Source organism: Rhineura floridana, chromosome 4 (assembly GCF_030035675.1).
Source record: "Rhineura floridana isolate rRhiFlo1 chromosome 4, rRhiFlo1.hap2, whole genome shotgun sequence".
In the NCBI taxonomy this organism is placed as follows: domain Eukaryota; kingdom Metazoa; phylum Chordata; class Lepidosauria; order Squamata; family Rhineuridae; genus Rhineura; species Rhineura floridana.
Genome location: NC_084483.1, coordinates 69,975,296 through 69,998,565, shown reverse-complemented (window position 1 = coordinate 69,998,565; position 23,270 = coordinate 69,975,296). Strand labels below are relative to the sequence as shown.

At 42.9% G+C, this 23,270-nt stretch overlaps 1 protein-coding gene across 4 annotated transcripts in view; it reads left to right on the top strand.

Moving 5' to 3' along the window:
• RNGTT (RNA guanylyltransferase and 5'-phosphatase) overlaps positions 1-23,270 on the top strand; it is a 272,562-nt gene that overhangs the window by 103,264 nt on the left and 146,028 nt on the right. For all 4 annotated transcript variants that reach the window (XM_061623302.1, XM_061623303.1, XM_061623301.1 and 1 more), the window contains exon 11: positions 13,486-13,650. In XM_061623302.1, the coding sequence (XP_061479286.1) occupies positions 13,486-13,650 (165 nt within the window). The remainder of the gene's footprint in view (positions 1-13,485; positions 13,651-23,270) is intronic.

Genomic DNA, 23,270 nt, shown 5'->3' with positions numbered 1-23,270 from the left:
AGGGAATGAGCCTTTTACTTGCTCTTTCAGATTTACTTTGAGATGTTTGTGTTGCTGGCATGCTTAAGTCCAGGGATAGCCAACATTATGCCCTCCAGAAGATGTTGGACTTAACCTATCATCCCTGGCCATTAGTCATGCTGGTGGGAATTGGATTCCAGCAACATCCAGAGGGCACCACATTGGCTAGCCCTGCTTTAGTCCGTGGGCTCCATTGTCATATTTGCCTAAAGTCTTCATGGCAGAGACACAAAGTAGTTAGCATCAATGCACATGTAATTCTGTATCAGTACACATCTGATTGCGGAATATAGGAAGGGTGCGGAAGGAAGTGCATCCCCCTCATGATGCTGGTTGTCAGTTTGGAAGGGAGCTGTCACTACGTCTACACCACACTTATGCGATAGACTTGTTGCTGATTTCGTGGTTGCCACAAAAATTGTGTTACTTAGACCTTGGAAGATGAGTGCTGTACCCTCTGTTGGTATGGTTAACAAAAATGCTGGATAAAATGGAAAAAATTGACCTGAATTAGGAAATCGCAGATGTTTAACGCTAGACTTTGTTGGTAAATGGGCAGGGCTTGTAAATGACAGGAATCAATATGGTACATACTCCAAAGTGAAGCTGTGGATAATGCGAATTCTATTGTAGAGACACTTGGTCTTTTGTAAACAACTTTGTAATAAAATGTAAGAATAACAAACCCACACCCCAACGTGCAAGCAAGGACATTAGCTTTTCCTATTTGTTGCTTGTGTATATTATTAAGGGAAAGTAGCAGTTTCTACTTCTATACATCCTTCATATCTGATGCACTGTATAGGTGTTCTGTCCTCAAATACAAAGCATATTGGAAGTGACCCTCCTATATCATCATCATCATCATCATCATCACTACTACTACTACTACTACTACTACTACTACTACTACTACTACTACTACTAAAGTTTATATCGCTTCCTTCCTCCCAGAAGGGAGCCCAGGATGGCAAACAAGCAATAAAACACTAAAAACATCCATAAACATCTTAAAAACAAAACATCTTTAAAGACATATTCAAAAACGATTCCAACACAGATGCAAACTGGGATAAGGTCTTTATAGTAGGCGTCAAAAAGACAGCAGAGACAGTGCCTGCCTAATATTAAAGGGGAATTAATTTCAAAAGGTAGGTGCTGCAACATTAAAGCCCAGTTCCAGTGTTGTGGAATAGATCTCCTGATGAGATGATATCTGCAGGAAGCCCTTGCTTGCAGAGTGCAGTGACTGACTGGATTTATTTATTTATTTATTTGTTTGTTTATTGTACTTAAATACCGCCCCATAGCCGAAGCTCTCTGGGCGGTTTACAGTAACTAAAATCATTAAAACAAATATACAAATTTAGAAACATGTCTTTTAAAAACAATTAAAAAATTTAACAATTTAAAACAATTTAAAACACATGCTAAAATGCCTTGGAGAAGAGGAAAGTCTTGACCTGGAGCCGAAAAGATAACTGTTGGCGCCAGGCGCACCTCGTCACAAAAATCATACCATAAATTGGGGGGCACCACTGAGAAGGCCCTCTCCCTTGTTGCCAGACTCCCAGTTTCTCTCGGAGTAGGCACCCGGAAGAGGGCCTTTGATCTTGAACCTTGAGTACGGGTGGGTTCGTATCGGGAGAGGCGTTCCATCAGGTATTGTGGTCCCAAGCCGTGTAAGGCTTTATAGGTCAAAACCAGCACCTTGAAACAAACTGAAACATACAGGCAGCCAATGCAAGCGGGCCAGAATCGGTTTTATATGTTTGGACCGTCTGGTCCCTGTTACCAATCTGGCCGCTGCATTTTGCACAAGCTGCAGTTTCCGAACTGTCTTCAAAGGCAGCCCCACGTAGAGTGCATTCCAGTAATCTAACTTGGAGGTTACCAGAGCATGGACAACTGAAGCCAGGTTATCCCTGTCCGGATAGGGACGTGGTTGGACCACCAACCGAAGTTGGTAGAAGGCACTCCGTTCCACCGAGACTACCTGAGCCTCAAGTGACAGAGATGGTTCTAGGAGAACCCCAAGCTAAGAAACTGCTCCTTCAGGGGGAGTGCAACCCCATCCAGGACAGGCTGGACATCCACCATCCGGTCAGAAGAACCACCCACTAGCAGCATCTCAGTCTTGTCTGGATTGAGTCTCAGTTGATTAGCCCTCATCCAGTCCGTTGTCGCAGCCAGGCACCGGTTCAGCACATTGACAGCCTCACCTGAAGAAGATGAAAAGGAGAAATAGAGCTGCGTGTCATTAGCATACTGATGGCAACACACTCCAAAGTTCTGGATGACCACACCCAACAGTTTCATGTAGATGTTGAACAGCATGTGGGACAGAACTGACCCCTGCGGAACCCCATACTGGAGAGTCCAGGGTGCCGAGCAATGTTCCGCAAGCACCACCTTCTGGAGGCGACATGCCAAGTAGGAGTGGAACCACCGCCATGCAGTCCCTCCCACTCCCAACTCAGCCAGTCTCCCCAGAAGGATACCATGGCCGATGGTATCGAAAGCCGCTGAGAGATCAAACAGAATCAACAGAGTCACACTCCCCCTGTCTCTCTCCCGACAAAGGTCATCATACAGGGCGACCAAGGCTGTTTCCATGCCAAAACCGGGCCTGAAACCCGACTGAAATGGATCCAGATAATCGATCTCATCCAAGAGTGTCTGGAGTTGGCCCACAACCACTCGTTCAAGGACCTTGCCCAGGAATGGAACATTTGCTACCAGCCTATAGTGATTAAGATTTTCTGGGTCCAGGGAGAGTCTCTTCAGGAGTGGTCTCACTACTGCCTGTTTCAGGCAGCCATGTATATGGGATGGATGTATAAGTGGTATGCTGGTCTCAAGCTGCTTATGGCTTTACACACTAAAACCAGCATCTTGATCTTAGCTCAGTAGCTAATAGGCAGCCAGTGCAGTTCTTTCAGCAGAGGAGTGACATGTGGGTGATGTCCTACCCCAGTGAGCAATCCCGCCGTTCCATTTTACACCAGCTGCAGTTTCTAGACCAAACTCAAGGAAGCTCCACATAGAGCACATTATAATCCAGCCTGGAGTTTGCCAACTCATGGGCAACAGTGGTCAGGCTATCCCAGTCCCTATGAATCCCCCCTGCGTTCAGTTCTGAGTGCCTCATTTTAAGAAAGATATAGACAAGTTAGAGCGGGTTCAGAAGAGGGCGACAAGGATGATAGCCGGTATGGAGAACAAGTCTTATGAGGAAAGGTTGAAGGAACTTGGCATGTTCAGTCTGGTGAAGAGAAGGCTGAGGGGTGACATGATTACACTCTTTAAGTACCTGAAGGGCTGTCACATAGAGGAGGGTACAGATTTGTTCACTGCTGCCCCAGAGGGTGGGACTAGGTCTAATGGTTTTAAGTTGCAGGAGCGTAGATTCAGATTGGACGTTAGAAGGAACTTCTTCACAGTAAGGGCAGTTTGGCAATGGAACCGACTGCCTAGGAAGGTGGTGGGCTCCCCTTTGCTGGATGTCTTCAAGCAGAGGCTGGACAGCTATCTGCGGAAGATGCTCTAGCTGTGGATTTCCTGCTGTGAGCAGGGGGTTGGACTCGATGGCCTACAAGGCCCCTTCCAACTCTATGATTCTATGAGTATTCCATGGCAGGTGCCAATATGCTATTTAGGCTCTATAAGTTTTTTCAGAGGGTGTGATACCCATTGTGGAGTACGTAGAATCTTCCACTTCAGAAACAAATGATGATAATACTGTTTTGTTTCTCTTTTTCTCATTTCGCTGAATGTTGCTATTTAGTGTAGCAAGAAGACTGAGAACAAATAGTTATTCTGCTGACTCATGCATTATTTGTGAACTTTTTTTGCCACATTTAAAGATGCTCTTAATAGGATTCTAATAATTTTAAAAATACGTTAGATCGAGTTTACATAGGAAATGAGTTTTAGCTTTGCAGTCATGTACATAATTACTGTTTGGATTGAATACTTGGTTGTGTGTATTTTTTACCTTTTTAAATTTGTAGTTAAATGAGCATATTTTATTACTTTATAATATTTATGAATTTCACAAATCAGTCTCTATTGTTTTAATTGTTCAGATTTAGTCTATATAATATTTGAAGCGCTATGAACTGGACTTTAATCAGTTCATAATATAAGGTTTGCTCTCTTGCTGCAGACTTATTATAGATATACTTTCCTTTGTACATTAGCTTTTGAACTATATCCTTTAAAAATGGAAAACCTTTAATTCACAAACATTATTTTCTCTCTGTGTTTACATACAAAATAGATTTTCCTTCTGGGAGGAAGGGCCGGATATAAATTTAATAAATAATAGCAATACTTTTTTTTGTTAAATTAGTTTTCAAAAAGTTAGCATATTTTTCTTGTTCAACCTACCAATACTTGAAATACTAAGATTATATGTTTCTGAAATTTAGCAGAGAGCTACTTTAAAGGTCTTTGAATCCTTAAAGTATTGAATATTTTGGATTTCTGTAATAGATTTTAGACATTTCTGATGCTTGTTCCTCAAAATAATGCAACAACTATAATATTTGGGTTATTGTTTGGAATAGATTATCTTTTCGGCTCCTTCAAACTCAGATTTTATGATCGTTTGATAGATAACAGATTCATAAGACAAATCAAAGTGGGATAGCTTTCGGTTTATGGTGGAAGTTCAGAGCAGCGTGATTTCATTTATTTACCCAGTTGAAAATGATTGAGTATCTGTATCTTTCAGGCTTGATAACTTATTTGTTGGCAAAGAATGATGGGCAAGTGGGAAGCTGTATGACCTAATATGATGTTCACAAATTTTCTAACCTGAGCATGAAATTTCAGAGAGATCTTGAGGAGGCATTCACAGCTAGAGAACTTCCTGTTGTCACAGCTAGGTTGAGGAAAGAAATGCCTGGGGCCAGAGTAGGAAGGAGAAGAAAAATAAATACTTAGAGCATGGTAATGGCCAGGGCAGTGGAAATAAACCTATAATGGGTGAGAGCCAGTGTGGTGTAGTGGTTGGACTACAATCTGGGAGACTAGGGTTCGAATCCCCACACAGACATGAAACTCACTGGGTGACCTTGGGCCAGTCACTGCCTCTGAGCCTCAGAGGAAGGCAATGGTAACCCCCCTCTGAATACCGCTTACCATGAAAACCCTATTCATAGGTTCACCTTAAGTCGGGATCAACTTGAAGGCAGTCCATTTCCATTTTCTATAATGGGCAAGTGTACATTGACTTTATACTATTCTATTTGTTGTGTCTTTTCTCCAAAGAATCCTGGGAATTGTAGTTTGGTGAGTATGCAAATAATGCTTTGTTATCCTTAGCACGTACCCACTTCTACAGTTTCTAGAAGGGAGACTGGATGAATATTTTTATACTGATGTTAGTGCAGATCCACTGTTCTGATTTTTTAAAACTCTTCTCCTACTTGTACAACTTATATAGAGTCAGATAACGAATAATGTGAATTGCATTGGAGAGCTATCCCTGTCTTTTGCATTGCAGAAATAGTGGCAATTGACATAATCTCTCAAGCTACATGGTTAATAAGTATGAAACTTTGCAGTTTTTCATAGGTGAAAATAGTATGTGAACTTAGACTACTAGGGAGTTTATCTGGGTAGCAATTACACTGAGAATTGAAGTCTGCTGTCTACATACATCTGAAGATCCATCACGCTATTTGATAGGCAAATATTAAAAAAGAAATTACTATCCCTCAGAATTACAAAGACCTGAAAGCATGTGGGTAGTGTTTATTAAGTATATAGAGTTGTATTCAATATCTAGGATTCCTGCTTTCACAATGGAATGTTCTCCCCCTCCTTTCCCTCTATGTCTAGTTTTGGGGAGGGTGAGGGAAGGGGGGGAGTCCAGTTGCACAAGTGGAAATCCTTGTGCTGATAGGATGTGTTAGTTGCATACTGCGCACGGTGTTGTTGGTTTCCCCCCCGTAAATCTTCTGTGTAATTCCTGTGGACTTCAGTTCCTCTTAAACTCCTGTTGCCGTATCTGACAAATACTTCTTTCTTGTTTTTCTGTTTTCATAGTTACTGAACAACAGCAAAAGATCCATAGGGTTGTACACAACACTGTCTGTGTGCAAGTGGAACAGGACTTCACCTACCTCTCTTTCCATCTGCCTCTCTCTACATGCCCTTAAAATCTGCTCCAGAGGTTTGGGGGACACTTTGGAGCAGGTTTGGAGGATCTGTTGTGGGCTGCAGGGGGGAGAGCAGGGTGAAATCCCATTGCATGAGTGGAAGTCTCCTCATGAATTTTGGATTCCCCACCTGTAGATGCTATAGCCCCTTGATTTATAGTAGATCAGCAAATGTTTCTGAGTCCTAAATGCTGAACAATAACAAAAGGCCTCCCTCCCTCCCTCCCTCTCTCTCTCTCTGAATCCCTGATAATCTGTAGTAACTCAGATGTAGAGTTGTACTGTTATATGTAGTTATATGTAGCCATGCGATGCATTGGGATGGGCTTCTCCCCACATTGTTTCAGCTGGCTGTGGAGTGGCCGTGCCCCAGTTTCTTGTCATCCACTTGGGGGGGGAATGACTTGGGTTTGTTGAAGTGCAAGGCCCTAATCGAGCAGGTGTGTAGTGACCTCCGGGCCATTGCACTTCGCTGGCCGGGGGTGCACTTGGTGTGGTCTGACATCCTGCCATGCAGAAAATGGGATTGCACTGGTGGCCCACAGGGAATGGACAGGGCCTGCAAAAAGGTTAATAGGCAAATCCAGAAGGCTCTGAGGGACTCTGGGGTTCTGTCATTCACCACCCAGAGATAAGACACAATAGGGTGGAGCTGTTTTGGCCAGACGGTGTACATCTGACAGACGTGGGCAACGATATCCTCCTGATGGACCTGTAGAGGGGCCTACATGAGATTCTTATCGGGTGTGGGGTAAAGGGAGACTAAGCAGAGGCTTGTCCCCCTTTGGTGGCAAAGAAGTGTGGGAAAAGGTTAAAAGGGGAAGGGCAGCTAAGTGACACCTTTAGGCACTTTTGGGGGGTGATAGGCAGTCCGGAGGCCTGCAGCTCAGTGCTATACGGCCCAGGGGCAGAATATGGGCCGCCTTTGGGGCCAATGTGCCTCATGTGCTCGGAGGCGCAAAAAATAACTGTTTCGGAGGCAGATTACCCATTTTAAAATATCATCATTGCAAACATATTAACATACAATGTGGTGTATCAATTGGTGTCTTGTACTGCTGAAAACTCAGCCTGACTTAGTTGTGTATGAATGATCCTATGAAATGTAATTGGTCTTGCTGCAACTATGGAGGATTTGCACTAGTAGCAAGTGCTTCCACATAAGGTGATGCACCTGATTTTGGCATATCCCAAGGGTGGTGAACTTTTCAGTGCATGGGCTGAAACATCAGCTGGGTGGGACCATTCAACTGTCAATCACCTAAAGTCATATGACATCTATCGAATAAAATTTGAACCATGGAGAAAGTACAGGCTTATTTCTCATCTTAGTGCTGTGGAATCAACTCTTTAAAAGACAGAATGCAGAGGTTTATCTTTGATCTTAGCACTGTAGGAGATAAGCCTTGATTGCAAGCTTTTACCATTAGAGTAAGTACCCTGCCATACTTTTCCAGGGGGTCCCTAACCCTCAGAAGAAGTGTTTTTTGGGGGGCATGAGCTACAGTGGATTGGGATTTCTGAAAATCATGTGCCATATCTTACATCTGTTAGCACAAAGCTACCATTTGATACAATCTGTAGCTTTTGGGGTTGAACAACTGACAGCACATGATAAAATAATGGCAACTGAAAGACAGTATGCTTCTCTGTGATGCAGGAAGGAGATGAGAAGAATGTTAATAGGGAATCTTTGAAATGGCTAGGCCCACTGCTCTTTCTGTATTTTCTCACATTGCTCTCAGTAATGTTGACATCTTCTACTTATCTGATTACGCGTTGTTAGCGTATGTGGAATTTGTGGACATTATCAGGAGGGTGGTATGGGAGCAACAGTAGAGAAGGTAACAGCAGTACTGGTCCAGGTAATCTTTAAAGAAAGTATTATTGTTTCACTTACCAGTTGCTACTGCCACTAAGTCAATCCTGTATGTGTGTGTGTATGTTTATACATGCATGCCCACATATAAACACTTTTTCCCAACCCCTGTACAATCTTGAGGATGAACATGCTAGCTCTATTCCTGCCCATGCCAAGGCAGATGTACAAGCAGATGTACAAGATGGTCAAGAGTAGTTTTTAATGTAACTTGCCTAAAGGTATTTAGCATAAAACAGCTGGGGAAGGTTGGTCTAAAAGAGAATTTGAGACACTTTTTGTCCATTCAGTTTAGAATAAATAAACTTAACCTTTTGAAAACTATTATACCAGCAACTTCGTATTGCCGGTTATGAATATATATGTGATTGATTGAAAAATTCAGTATCTTCAAAATACATAAAGTTCTAAGTACTAAAGATAGTACTTGCTCTTTCTATATAGTTATAGCTCATATACCTGTATCCTAATTTCTGTTAAATCTGATTTTTGAAAGGTAGGAAAACATTAAACCAGCCCTATTTCAAGCAAGGTATCAATCCTAGTACTATCATTGCTGCAAGTGATGAAAAGTGTTAGAAAGGTGACAAATGCTTTTAAGGAAGTTGTGAACATTATTAATGTTTGAAATGTCATCACACTTTCGGTGAAAATGCTGAGTGTGTAGAATGTAGATTGCTTTTACTTGACTTGACTCACAAAAATGTCTCAAAAATTGCTTTAGGTACTTGGATATTAACAGGACTTTTCAAAGATATGGGGATTCTAGATCTGGAATACTCTGATGATATTTGAAAGTCTTACCAGACACCTTGGGGTACCCTGCACTAAGCAGGTCTATTCCCTGTGTGTAGGTTGGCAGTTGAGTGTTACTAAGGTTTATGCATAATCTTAGTACCACTGACCTAAAGCCCTGTATTGAGGGCTTCCTTCAACTTCTCTTCTCCATGCAGCAACCATCTCCCTCCCCCGATTTATTTCACTGCTAGTAAAAGTTGAGCTTTTTCTTGTCTCTGTGAGGTTTAATCTGAAAACCAAAATATGTGTTTAGTGTGTCCATTCTTTCTGAAAAGTCTCTTCAAAAGTTATTTTCCCTCAGCTGTACTAATTGTATACGTAAAGTTTCTTTGCCAGTATAGGAGTGTATGACCCTGAAGCTTGTTCAAATAGGGTTTCATCCAAAGCAAACCTGCCACTTGAGCATGTGTGTTTCATAACTATTATTTATTTATTACATTTATACCCCGTCTTTCTTTCCATGATAGAAACCCAAGGCAGCTTACATATGGTTCCCAGGAGGTCTCCCATCCAGGCACTGACCACACCTGACCCTGCTTAGCTTCAGCAGGGACCTGGCCTTATGTGCTTACTAGTGAGTGGCACCATCTTTACTAAGAATGCTGACCACTCATGAAAGAATCGTCTGTTAAAATATACGTGGTCCTAGTACCCAGCAGTTGGCCATCCTGGTCTTCTGTAAAGACTGCTAGGCTTAAATCTTGAGTGGTCAGATCTATTGGCAGTTATTTCAAAGCATATGTGAGGTTAACGAAATAATCTCTGGAGCCCGGCCCATCTTTATGCTTTGTACAGTTATTCAGACCATGATATTCCTGATGTCTATGTATGGATGTGAAAGTTGGACAGTGAAAAAAGCGGAGAAGAGAAAAATCAATGCATTTGAAATTTGTTGAAGAGCTTTGTGCATAGCATGGATTGCAAAAAAGACAAGTAATTGGGTGTTAGAACAAATTCAGAACTATGACTAGAAGCTAAAATGATGAAACTGAGGTTATCATACTTTGGACACATCATGAGAAGACATGATTCACTAGAAAAGATGATAATGCTGGGAAAACAGAAGGGAGTAGAAAAAGAGGAAGGCCAAACAAGAGATGCATTGATTCCATAAAGGAAGCCACAGACCTGAACTTACAAGACCTGAACAGGGTGGTTCATGACAGATGCTTTTGGAGGTCACTAATTCATAGGGTCACCATAAGTCGTAATCGACTTGAAGGCATATAACAACAAGAAGTGATATTTACAGAAGTAGCTTTCATTTTCTGCATGGAGTGTTTACATTCTTTGGTGACCACACTGAAGTAATTGCCAGACTACAGATGAGGGGGTGCATGTTACTGACACCTCATCCCTGTTGTTGTTGTTTTTTAAAAAAATCCAGCCCTGCAGCACTTTCTGGCTTTTTTTGTGTGCGTGTAGGACATTTTTTGCAAGGATGAGCATTTAATCACATGCTCCTCCATCTACATTTTACCACCTCTAATAACCAAGCAAATTTCTGTTTGTGAAATTTTGTTGGCAGACTTTAACATTTGCTATTTTTTTTCCTGTCTAGAAATATCAATGCTTCTGTTTTTCAAAATACATGCAGAAGTCTCAGCAACCTACAGCATTTGTAGTGCTGGATTTGCTTAACTGTGCTATTAGTAGAAACTCAACAAGTTACTTTAAAACTCAAAGGCAATACAGTGAACTTAAAGTAAATTCATAGATACATTTTTAACATGGTGAATCATGAATATGTCAAATGTTATGTGCAAGAAATTTATTGTAGGTTTTGTTTTGGATACTGAATACAGTTTTGTTATGTAATTTGGCCAAATATTAATTTCCCTTTATGAGCTTAAATTTAAAAGAACAGAACAAAATTAAGAACAAAATGAAAGTTACATTTGAACATTGTCCAGAATATTTGCGGTGTTGAGAAATTAAACCCCTTGGTACTCTAATCACAGTTTAAGAGGCTATCTTCCAGTGGTTTCAGAGGAGCCAGCCTGGGGTAAAGTAGGAGTGGGGCTGAAATTTCTTGTCTGTCAGGATCTCAAGTAGCAAAGAAAAATGGACACAGCTGTAATGGTGCTGAAAGCCAAAAGGGGAAGAGAGACCTGCTTGTGGGTGAGAGTGGCTTTGTTAGGTTACTACTGTCTGTTTGGTAAGAGGAACTAATCACATATGCAATTCCTTGACATGATTTCTTGAGAAGACAGTTGTTGAAATCTCAGATTAGTTTGACCATGTTGTCTACAGCAAGTTCTTTTCAAGCAAACATGCGCAATATAAGGCTGATCATGTCCCTTCCTCTGAATATTCATGCTCTTCCTCAGAGAAATTCAAATGTGTGGGTTGCCTGCTCCCTTAAAGGAGGCAACAGTGCTGCCACTACTTAAAAAACTGACCCCTGACCCAGTGGATTGGAACAACTAGCTCCTGGTTACAAATATCCCATTTTTAGGGAAAGCAGTTGGGAGGGTTGTGGCTGAACAACTGCAGGCGTTTCTGGATGAGACTCATTATCTGGTTCCAGGCCTGGGTTTGGGACTGAATCAGCCTTGGTCGCTCTGATGGATGACCTTTACAGAGAGGACAGGAGCAGTGCAACCCTGCTTCATCCTCTCAGCCGGTTTTGATACCATTCACCATGGTGTCCTTCTGGACTGACTCTGTGGGTTGGGCATTGGTGGCACTATGCTGCGGTGTCTCTGTTCCTACCTACAGGGGCGTGTCCAGAGAGTAGTATTGGAAGAGTACGCTTTAGCCTCCTGGTGTTTACGCTGTGGAGTGTCATAGGGTACTATTTTGTTCCCAGTGCTATTCAACATCTATATGAAGCTGTTGGGAAATGTCCTTAGGAAGTTTGGAGCAAAGTGTTATCAGTATGCTGCTGATATCCTGTTCTATTTCTCCATTACATCCACATCAGGAGAAGACGTTCAAGCCCTGGACCAGACTAAAAAGATGGAAGCCTTATAAATGGGTGATTCCCATGTTTGGGAGATATTCTGGATGGAGTTGCATTTGCTCTGAAAGAGCATGTTGCCAGCTTGGGGGAATTCTGATCCATCTCTGTCACTAGAGGCCCAAGTGAACTGTGTGGCTAGGAGTGCCTTCTATCAATTTTGGCTGCTATGACTGCTGCAACCATACCTGAACCAGGATAACCTGACCACAGTGGTCCATGCATTGTAACCTCAAGACTTGATTACTGTAACATGCCTTATGTGGGGCTGCCCTTTTTCTTGGTCCAGAAGATGCACTATTTTAGTATGTAGTGCCTAGACTGCTCAGTGGAGCAGGCTACTGGCAACATGTTACTCAGCTGCTGAGAGAGCTGCACTGGTCACCAACTTGCTACTGGGCCAGGTTCAAGGTTCTTGTGTTAATTCACAGGGCAACCTGGGCCCAAGTGCCTTGAGGGCCGTCTGATTTTTTTATGCTTTGCCTGGATTGCTGAGTGATGGGGAACTTTTTGTGGTCTCACTTGGCCCTGAAGTTTGGCTGGCCTTTACCAGGGGCTGATCTTTTCGTGTGGCAGGTCCTGCCCTTTGGAACCTTAGATTCTTTGCCAGCCAGCTTTTACCAATATGTGACATTTTAATATTGTTTGTATTGTGTTTTTCAGGTTGTATACCGCCTTGTGATATTTTATATGAAAGTACAGGTTATAAATATTTAAATAAAGTATTTGTTTTTTGTGGTCTTTCCCTGCCTCTTTACAAGAACATTTAACACTCACTGAGACCCATAAAAATGGAGGAGGGGCATAGAACACTGCTTTTATCAATACATCTGCATCACCCCTTTTCTGATTCAGAGGTGTGTGGTGAAGTTGGCGTTAGTTTTTTCATCTGTTATAGCCTCCCAGCCATGCTGTCCACCCACCGGTGTGTTACATTACTACAGTTTATATATTCTTGAGAGAGTAAAAGCATTGTCAGCTGTTGCCGTCACATGCAGCATTGGTTGGGGATCAGAAGGTGGTGGGGAGGAAACCTAAAGGGGAAAAAGGTAGTAACAGATGGGGTGCAGATCTGTGCAGGAGGGAAAGAGATAAAGGGTAAGAAATCTGAATGCGAAACAATCTGCAGTGGCGCAAAGAGGAGAGTGCTATTCAGCATAGAGAGAAAAAGGAAGGCAGCATGGAGTGCATAGATACCTGGGGGGGGGGGGGTAGCAAAAAGATGGGAGTCCAGCGTGACCTGTAGATGGGAAAGGGGATTATAAAGGTTGCAGTTCATACCTGTGGTGGTGCTGTGTGACACAGAAATGAAAAGGGGGGTTAACAGGGAATGGGTAACAATATAACTTAGTGTTTCTGGAATACTTTCCTGGCTGCTGGCATGGTCATATAGCCCTCTTGAATCATTATAAATATGAATTGGCCACTAGGCTGATTTGAGTTGTGCATTCCTGTCTTAGAGGAAAAGGGTTGTGGAACTATACCCCTTTCAGTCATTTCTTCCTTATCATTTTTACTGTTACAGTTTATTATATTAATGCTAGATATTTAGCTTATCTATTTTTAGTTGTAAATCATTGTCAGGTGATATTTTAGCACATCATTTAGATTTTATAAATGCACTCATTAACAAATTGTATGTTTTAACTTGGCAGGGGCAACCAGTTGGGGAATGTGATTTTAATGTTCGTCTAGCATGTATAGAAAAAGAGATTATATTCCCACGACATGACAAAATGAAGAGTGGACAAATTGACAAAGCAAAAGAACCTTTTAGTGTTCGTAACAAACCATTTTTTGACATCCACATCGCAAAAAAGGTAAATATGTTTTTGATTATTTAACCCAGCATCTTCTGAGTGGTCACTCTCTTTACATATGCTTTTAAACCTCTTTCAAGATTTGCTTGCATTTAAAAATATATCTACAAACACAAGTTCTTTTTGCGGGTTTAAAAAGCCTTGTTTAGAGAATGGTGAATAAAAAGAAAAATGGCTATTTCTGTCCCTGCAAGGAATACTGTGGGGATGGTAGTAGCTGCAGGCACTATCAATTATTTATTGGGAAGTCTAGTGCCGTATGTGTGTTTGAAATGAAGTAGAATATATATATCCATCTTTATTCTAGTAAAAACTCTGAGTGAAGATGGGCCTCACTTACAATTCCAGTTCATTATTTATTGAATAATTTTTATTATTGTGACATATTCTTTCTGTAGGCCTTGGAGGTTGAAAATGGATACATTGTTATTCTACCTGAAATTATTAGCTGCATCGGAATTTCATAATGTTTTGTTGGCATGTGGGTGTTCGGCCACCCCACAAAAGAAGGTCTGCAACAGCAGTGATTCTGGAGAGGTGTCGGGAGTAGACCATTCATAACTGTGTTTCCTCCCCTTCTGTTTGACTGCCAAGGTAGTTGTGAGACAAAGGTGTAGTCTTTTAAGCTCCGGAATGAGGAATGGTTGGGAATCCTGTGTGTGCTACTTTCAGTTCCCTTCAGAAAAGGCGGGATATAAAAATTAATAACATGATTCTGTGATTACCTGTTCCTTAATTGGAACAATTAATTACAATTAATTGTAATTATCCATTTCTTCCCCTTCATTTTTTAATAATATAGTATTGATTTATTGTTAAAATGTAGTACACACTGTACACAAATCAAAATTATTAAAAATTTACAGAATCAATTCAGTCATTTTCCTCTGCCGCATTTTTAGAAAATCACTGCAAAAACTCTTAAATTGCTGTTTGTCAGATTAGATTGGAGGACATTTTGTTGACAGAATGGTGCCTCCCTCTGGACTTGATAGGCAGAGTCTTTAGAGCCTTGTGCCTCCTCTTCCAGGGGGAGGAATTGTCCTGCCCTCCAGTCCTGTCTTGCCTATTGCTGTGTTTGGTAGGATCTCTTCTTTCAGGTGAAAATCTTTGGCTTTAGAGCTTCTTTTTTCTGTATTTTACTCATCCAGTTGTGTCTTTTTATTCCTTTTCCTTATATATATTCTTTGTGTATATCCTGTTGGTGTCTGCCTGGGTTTGTCAGGGGGTCGGTTGTAAGCCTTCCCTTTTTGGTCCACTTGTGTCCTTGAAGGTCTTTTACTGCTTTTTATTGGAGTTATTTGTTTGTGGGTTAAGAGAGCCCTGTTCTTTCCTGTATTTCCCTTGTATCTTGGGTAGTGTGTGGGTGTAGTTTTTTTGGGCTGCTGTCAGGTTGGTGTTGGGCTGCAGCAAAGACTCCAAGGGCATGGAGCTTTGGTGGGTCCCACAACAACTATCAAATGGAACCTTCAGAGGAAGATCAGGAGACTCCGGTCTTGGATTCAGCCCTGGCTGAGGCTCCATCTGGGGTGAGGGTGAGGAGCCAGGGTCCTGTGATGAGGCTGAGGAAGGGCCATCTGCACCCAGGGCAAGTTCAGCCTGACATCAAGGCTGAATGGGTCCCAAGCCCAAGGGAGAAGTGTCGCATCAAACGCCAGCTAGAGACCTGGTCCATCTAGAGGGGTGCTCAATTGCAGGCCTCGACTCCCTTGGAGTAAAGGACTGGCTGCAGTTGATTAATAAGAGTCAGCTGAGGTGTGGAATGTAGTTCCAGCATAAAAACTCCAGACCTAGGCTGCTGGAACAATGTCTATACAGCAGCTCAGTACCCGACCTATCTTGGTGATCGCCTGTTGACTCCAGACCTGATCTTGGACTACTCCAGACCTGCTTTTTGCTTTTGATCTGCGTTGCCCACGGACTTCTTGGCTCCTGACCTTGGACTGCTTTGACCTTGCTTCTTGCCTGAACCTTTTGTTGTTGTGGACTGTGTTTGGACTGGCCCTGGATACTGCCTTGGTGTTCTCTCGTGCTGGGAAGTCTCTTGCCACCTGAGGAGCCTGGTGAAAACAGGACATGCCCCAACATTTGGCTCCATTAGAGGTGAGACCCTGCAGCCCTCATTGCTAATGGGATCATCTCTATTTTGCTCTCCTTTGTCTTCTCCCTACAGCCACTGGCTGCTTCACTGAGCATTTGGTGGCCCAACACCATCCTTCTGATCCTCCAGGACACGTATTCCCCCTTTGTGGTTTGCCAAGGATTCAGGGAAGCAAAACATGACTGTCTAGGCAGGGAGTTCTTTCTTCTGATTGGCTTCTGTCAAACAAGAAATATTTGGTCCACAAGCTTTTCCTTGGTGCTATGAAATACGTTTCTAGAAAAACACAAAAATTGGGAAAGGGAGTTCTTCAGTGGGAGAAGAATTGCAAGATTGGAATGTGAAACTTTGCATTTCAAACTGGAGATTTGGGATGAATGTGGATCTGACCAGATCCTCCTCACGTTTTCATGAGGGACAATTCGCCTCTCCTTCTTCTCTAATGTCTTATTGTTCCATAATGGTTCCGTGCTCTGTAGATTCTCGTTATTTGGAAAGGAGGAATACTTAGAGGATATTTATTGAATGCAGGTGTCAATTTTAGGCCTAGCACTTTTTTGTGTTAGGGGTGTACTTTTGAGATATTGAGAAACAGGACCCCAAGTGTGGTAAATGTATCAAAATAACATCAGTACACTGGTGGCAGAATAGAAATAGAATATAGGTTGGCTTATCTGTCAATTAATGTTGATAGATGATAAAGGCAAAAAATTAGTAAAAATGCACGTTCGTATTGTACCTATGTCATCCATATATAGGAGCAGTTATTGTTTCATTTCTTCCAGGATATCTTGAACATTATTTTATAGCTGCTTTTCAACAAAATAAAGGGCCTCAACTGTTTGCTTTATTGTTTCTGAAATTTTAACTGGTTGTCTATTTTGTTGCTGTCATAGTTTCTCTGCCTAACTTCTAAGTGGGAGTTGAGTTTGAGTTTGTTTTTTGTTCTTGTTCTTTTCTACCTTACCATACAATAATAAGTTGTATCTTGTCAATTTGGTCCTGTACAAACTAGTTCAGTTGACTTATGGAATTTAGCACAGTATGTATGTAGAGGCTGATCAGGCTCATGTTGCCTTTGGACAGAACAACATATATTGGCTGAGATCCCTGCCTTCCCTCCTCTTTCTTCTATCTCCATTTCGTATGGTCATGATTATTTTCCCTTTCCTATCCACATGGTTTGCAGCTCCCAGGTAGCAATGTCACATTCCTGCAGAGAATGTCCTCTGGCTATATATTTGGAGGTGATTTAAAGGACTGTCCTGTTCCCCCTCCATTTCTGGTTTTGAATGGATGTGAGGATTGCATACACATTCATATATTCCCATTTCTAAAGACAGAAGTAAGGGGAGGCAGTGCTGTTTTGGGGAATATTCCGCTCTGTACTGTGCAGTAGCTGTCATTTTTCCAGAGCTAAAGATTAAGAAAACATTATATATTTCCCAGTTATAGAAGAGAGTGCTGAGCTAGTGTCCTATGGAAGGTCACTTAACCAGAGTGGTTGATGGCCCTGGATTTTTTTTTCTGTCTTGTTTTGAAGTGCAACCCTTGTTTGTTCTGCCCACTACCTTATTTTACATTGTAAGCATCATGTTCTGCAGGTACTTGAATTTGACTGGAGTAGTAGGCACAGTCCAGCTCAGTCTCTTCTGGCAAGGTCAGGTCAGTCAGCATCAAGCCCAGTCACCCAGTAAGGTAAAGTCAAGGCAAGTCCAATCCTATCAATTCACTTAAGGCAGTCAAGGCAGAAATCAGGACCCTGGACAGCTTCAATGGGCCCAGTTGCAAAGACGTTGCCTCAACAGGGAGCTGAAGCCATCTGAGGTGTTATAAAGGTAGGAAAGGCCTGTTTCACATTAGGGCTTACTTTGTTGAAGAAGGCAGTGTTACTGCCAGATTCTGTATCATTTGGCTCCTGAATGGTCTAGGACAGCCTTTCCCAACCAATGTGCCTCCAGATGTTGTTGGACCACAACTCCCATCAGCCTCAGCCAGCATTGCCAATGGTCAGGAAGATGGGAGTTGTGGTCCAACAACATCTGGAGGCACACTGGTTGGGAAAGGCGGGTCTAGGAAATGGAGAAGCTGCTGAGGATCCATCCATGGAGTTCCAGGATGGTGGGAAGGCACAGGTGAAGTACTGAAGACTTTCTAGGGATGGTGGACTGAACCACCATCTCATCCAAGTCTTTCTCAGAGCACTGTGGGACTCCAGGGTCTGGGACCATGACAGTAAGCCTTTTGATTTAAAAAGTACCATTCATGTTGATGGCTTCTTCTTAGGTAGGTAGGTAGGTAAAACAGTAGAAATTACTTTGCCACCGTGGGAGCTCTTGAAAGTTGAAGGCGTGCAATATGACTTAAACCAGTAAACTGTGGAGCGATGAAGGATAGAGACTGCCATTTGTAATGGTTGTTTAAACTGTGCTTTCACTAGAGTGGATATCCTAACAGGTCTTAAGCTCCTTTTAAGGGCAGATGATAAGAATTCACTAGCTCTGACTATTTGAGAATCTGTTAGTCAATAGTGACAGACACTTGTGGGGCTGCTTCTAGTTTTGGATTGTGTCCAAGCAGGAAGCAAAAGCAAAGCTATGCATTGGAGGGAGCAAGGTGTGTGCTTTGGCTATTCCTAGCTGAAAAGGTTCATTAGATAAACTTACTTATTTATAAATCTCTTGATATCCTGCTTTTCCATTGAAAAATCAGTTCCCAAGATGGTTAATAACCAAATCATAAAATGTAAGGACAAAGCTGGGAAGCTGTATGTTGGTTACCTCTGGAAGAGAGACTATTATGAAGGATAAGTTTGCTGCTGTTACTGACTTTATTTAATAGATGCAACGGGAGGAATAGTTTTCTGCCAGTGATGGCAGTATGCTGTGTTAGATGTGCTACACATTTCAGCAAATCAAGTTAAGCCAGAGTTGAACGTAATTTAAATAGTAGTAGCAGTAGTAGTTGACCACTTCAGATAGCATTTATGGTGTGTGGATTTTCCTTCTCACTCTTAGATAGATGGACAGACACACATACACAGACTCTCTCCCCACTCTCAGACACACAAACACGCACCTATCTTTCTCCCCATCTCTCTGCAGCAATGGCAAATCCCATCGTGTCCCTCCCTGCTGCTTGGCTGATTAGTGCTAAGGAGAACTTAATGAATGCTCAGATCCGAGCTCTCCTCAGCTATTCTCGGTGCTCATCAGCTAGGCAGTGGAGAGGAAGGGGAGGCACATGTGGAATCTCAGAGCTCCCATCAGAATGCTTTTCAACTATTCCTGTGGCTAATCAGCTGGGCAGTAGAGTGGGAGCTTTTGGACAACACAGAAGTTGGCTGAGGGCTGTGTGATATGTGACTTACAGATACCAATGATAACCTTCAATAAATAGAACAAGTTTGGCCAAGAAATTAGTTAAGTGATTTTTTTCTCCCAGCATAGATTTTGTTCTTTTATATTTTCCCTACTGTCTAAAAAGACAGTGACATTATTTTTTTAGTTTCTGAAGGACATCAGTAGTCTCTTATGATATGATAATTCACTGAAAGACTAGATATCCAGCAGCCATTTCGCTGCTATCAACAGGCTTTCAGTTTTTAAGGTTACAATATATGTTTCTTTCTGGAATAAAGATAATTAAATAAGATCTATAGTTTTGGACTACGCCCTTACTATCCTGAACATGTCTGATCTTGGAAGCTAAGCAGGGTCAGGCCTGGTTAGTACTTGGATGGGAGACAGCCTGGGAATACCAGGTGCCATAGGCTTAGAGGAAGGCAAAGGTAGACCACCTCTGAATACCTCTTACCATGAAAGCCCTATGTATATATCCAAAAAAGATTCATAGGGTCACCATAAGTCTTAATTGACTTGAAGGTATATAACAACAACAAATAGTTTTGGGATTAAGTGGATTAGGGATCAGCTATGTGTGTCCATTTTATATAGCCTGCCACCCATTAGACTGCCATATTATTAGGATTGTTCATGACTTTTTTTTTTTAATGGAAATAATTGTGTGAAGAAAGTATCATGTGGGAGGCACCATAACATAAGCCTGCAGTTATGTTGGGTTGTATACAAAGGGCCGTAACAATAGCAGATGATTTTGGGGTGGTTTGTTTGCTTGTTTTTACTATTTCTGCTAACTGCTCTTCTCTAGCAGAAGCCTTCGGAACCATATTCTCTATTGTGCCTGAAGATCTCTTGAACTTCAGGAGTGGCTTTCCAGGGTGCATTGAGGGCTGCAACAGGGAGGAGGGGGTAGGAAATCTCTCTTCCACAGATGGAACCCCAAATACAGTTATTAGGTTTCAATTCATTAAATGGGCGTTGATGATCTCTCCACTTCCGGTTGGGTGTTTAATGGCATTGGGTGAGTTCTCTCCCTCTTCACGACGATGAACTTTCTCTAAACAGCCCACTATTCTTAATTATTTTGGATGGTTGGCCGCATTTTAAGGAACAGAAGTGTTCTCATCCTAATTATAGTGGAATAGAATCAGAGAGAGGCTAATTTGGCAACAGGAGGAGGTTTTTAGTGCATGGCCTTGAAATTCCTCCCAGTGGGTGTTTAACAACTCGGCATCCTGTCGACGGACGATTAGTTCGGTGTGTATTGAGAATTTATGATCAGTGGACAACAGTACAAGGCCTTTAGGGTGTTCCCTTCATGGCTCTGACAAGGAGAGTGAGGAAAGCTTTTGGATTCCCCCCACCCTTCGGAATGTATTTCTTCACGGAACTCTAAGAGATCTAAGAGAGGGAGGAAGGAGCAGGCCATAGCACCTGTGCTTCGTCAGATTGAAGAAAAAACGTCTAAGGAGCACAGTGGCCAGCTAAAAATAACTCGCTTCCTTACTAACTCCCAACATAAGCGGGGGGAGAAGGATACTGTACAAGCCCCAGCGTTCCCTCTTGATTGGTCTATCATGTCTATCATGTCTAAAGACTACATGCAAAGGAATAGGGGGGAAACTGCAGCTTTAAATCTGGCTGAGGAATTGGCCCTGGCCGAGAGCCCTAACGTAATTAGTGCAACACACACTTCAGGTAGTAGCGGCTCCCAGTTGATAGCAGAGAGCCACGAGGAACCTGACGTTGAACGAGCAAAGCGACCAGATGAGGCAGAACAGATGACCCCTACAGGTTTGCGGGCCCCACTGACAGAATCCAAACAGGTGGACCACGCAGCTGATAAGGTACATGATAGGGAAGTTCCAGCCAGCCCTCTTCCGGAGTTATACAACCAACTCATCCAGGCGGACTCTTCTGGGCTGGGTCTTACGCTAAAGGGCTGGATGTTTTCGTTGGCGACAGAATTGGAACAGATGAAAATCTTCTTAAGTGAATGTAATAAGCTTCTAACAAGTCTAGTTGAGGCACAACAAATAGCCTCTGCGACCGTGCCGATCAATGATCTGACATCTATTCAAAATAACACTCTGCCTGTCCCCCCACAACAACCTAGGAATAACCCTCGGAAAGCCACGTGCCTCAGAAAACGCAGATGCATAGCAATTAACGTAAAAAAGAGTAAAAATTTAAAACTGCAAAAAATAGCACAAAGCAACAAGCTGAATTTTAAAAGACTCTTTGCCCTGATGGATAAACTACCGACAGTGACCGCTGAGAAAACAAGAACATTATTACCAAAACAGCCTATTTGGGCAGCAAGTTCTTACCAGCTAGAGGATGATTCTAAACCTCGCCCGCTCCCCCCATCCAGGGATTTGTATAGAACTATACCAGCTAGTGCCTCGGTCAGTTATATTCCGTTACAGGACCCCTGGCAAGACGTTCTTAGGAGGGAGCAAGAAACCCAGGGTAAGGCATCGTCTATGTTGGCTCCGCATTGGTCCCTGGTTCTGAATCAGCGTAAGATGGTATTTGTAAACTACCCCAAACCCTGGGGTGTCATCCCATTAGAAGAAGTACCATCTTGTGGAAACAGTTAGGGCTGTTGTGCCAGCTTCCCTTTCTACTAGCGACATCGAGCAGGTGGAGTATTTGCATTTTGACGGTATAAGGGCCCGAGCAGTGGTCACTTTCTCCTCCCAGAACATTGCTACTCAAATTTACCATAATAAGGAGGAGTTGGGGAAGTCGGGTTTATTTTTATCAAGACTCTGAAAATCAGGCACCGCCAGTGGACCTAATGCCACGCCCGCGCCGACGAAACAATCACGGCCAGGAGGAGGATTGGATAACCCGGGGTACATTGATCGATCTGCGTCCAACGGAAATGTGTGTCAATAGAGGAGCTACTGTAGCGGCGGCTCATTTGGGAATCCCGGACCCACAATTACAAGCAGTATGCCAATATGAGGACGGAGACATTGATCTAGTGGTTGAAGAGGAAACTATGCTACTACAATCCTTTGGAGCACTCCCTTCGTCAGAGCGGAGAGAAATTTTAAACAGACTGGATCAGTTAACCAAGTGCCTTGCCGATATTCAGGCGCGGGCCCCTAATATTGTTGCACCAGCCCTGCACAGTATTACCAGAGCAAGGACAGGGAGAGAGGACCATGTGGCAACTCTAGATACTATCCAGTTATATCCGGAGTTACTGTGCTCAGGTGTTGAATTACCACTATTGCCAGTTCCTTCTGAAAGTGCGAGGGCAACGAAGGAAAACATCATACCCCCAGATCCAGGATATAATATCAAGCATCAGGCAGCGGTCGAGAGGGAAGCCACCGATCAGGCTGGGGCGCCTCTTCAACCGGGCACGACAGAAGCAGGGGCAATTAGGCATCGGCTCTCTCCACCTAATGATGCCGGGAGGGAGGGTGTCTCAGATTCCGGTGGGGTTATTGAATTGGCAAAACAGGGGTCAAGATTGTGTGCTCCTTTTGGCTTATTGTCCCCTAATATTTGTAGGCTGACACATACCTTTCCTTCTCCCTGACTGCCTCTGCCCCACTCCCCTAATGTAAGATGGTCATTTAAGTTTGTGGATAAGTGGGTAAAGGAGGGGATCCATGGGGTAAAGGAGGGAATCCATGGGGTAAAGGAGGGAATCCAAGGGGCTGCCATTAATGTTGTTGAAGGCAGAGGGAGATACGAAGTAGGGAGACAGCCATACTATCAAGGGAGGGTAGAGTGTAACCTATTGTTGATAACCCCCAAGCTGTCCTCCCGCTCAAACAACCTGGATGGTCTTGGTGACAGTGCCCCTGGGTTAAAACTGCTGCTGCTGAATGCCAGGTCGGTGAACGGAAAATCGATGCTTATCCAGGATTTGGTCCTCGATGAGCATGCTGACCTGGCCTGTATTACGGAAACCTGGTTGGATGAAGCTGGGGGGGTTAATCTCTCCCAGCTTTGTCCACCTGGTTTTTCAGTACAGCAGCAGCCGAGACCTGGGGGATGGGAAGGTGGGGTCGCAGTGGTCTATCATGACACCATCCCCCAGACCAGGTGCCCTCTCCCACAGTTCTCAGGGTTCGAGTGTGTGTACTTGAAGTTAGGTGGCCAGGACAGAATAGGGATTCTGTTGGTGTACC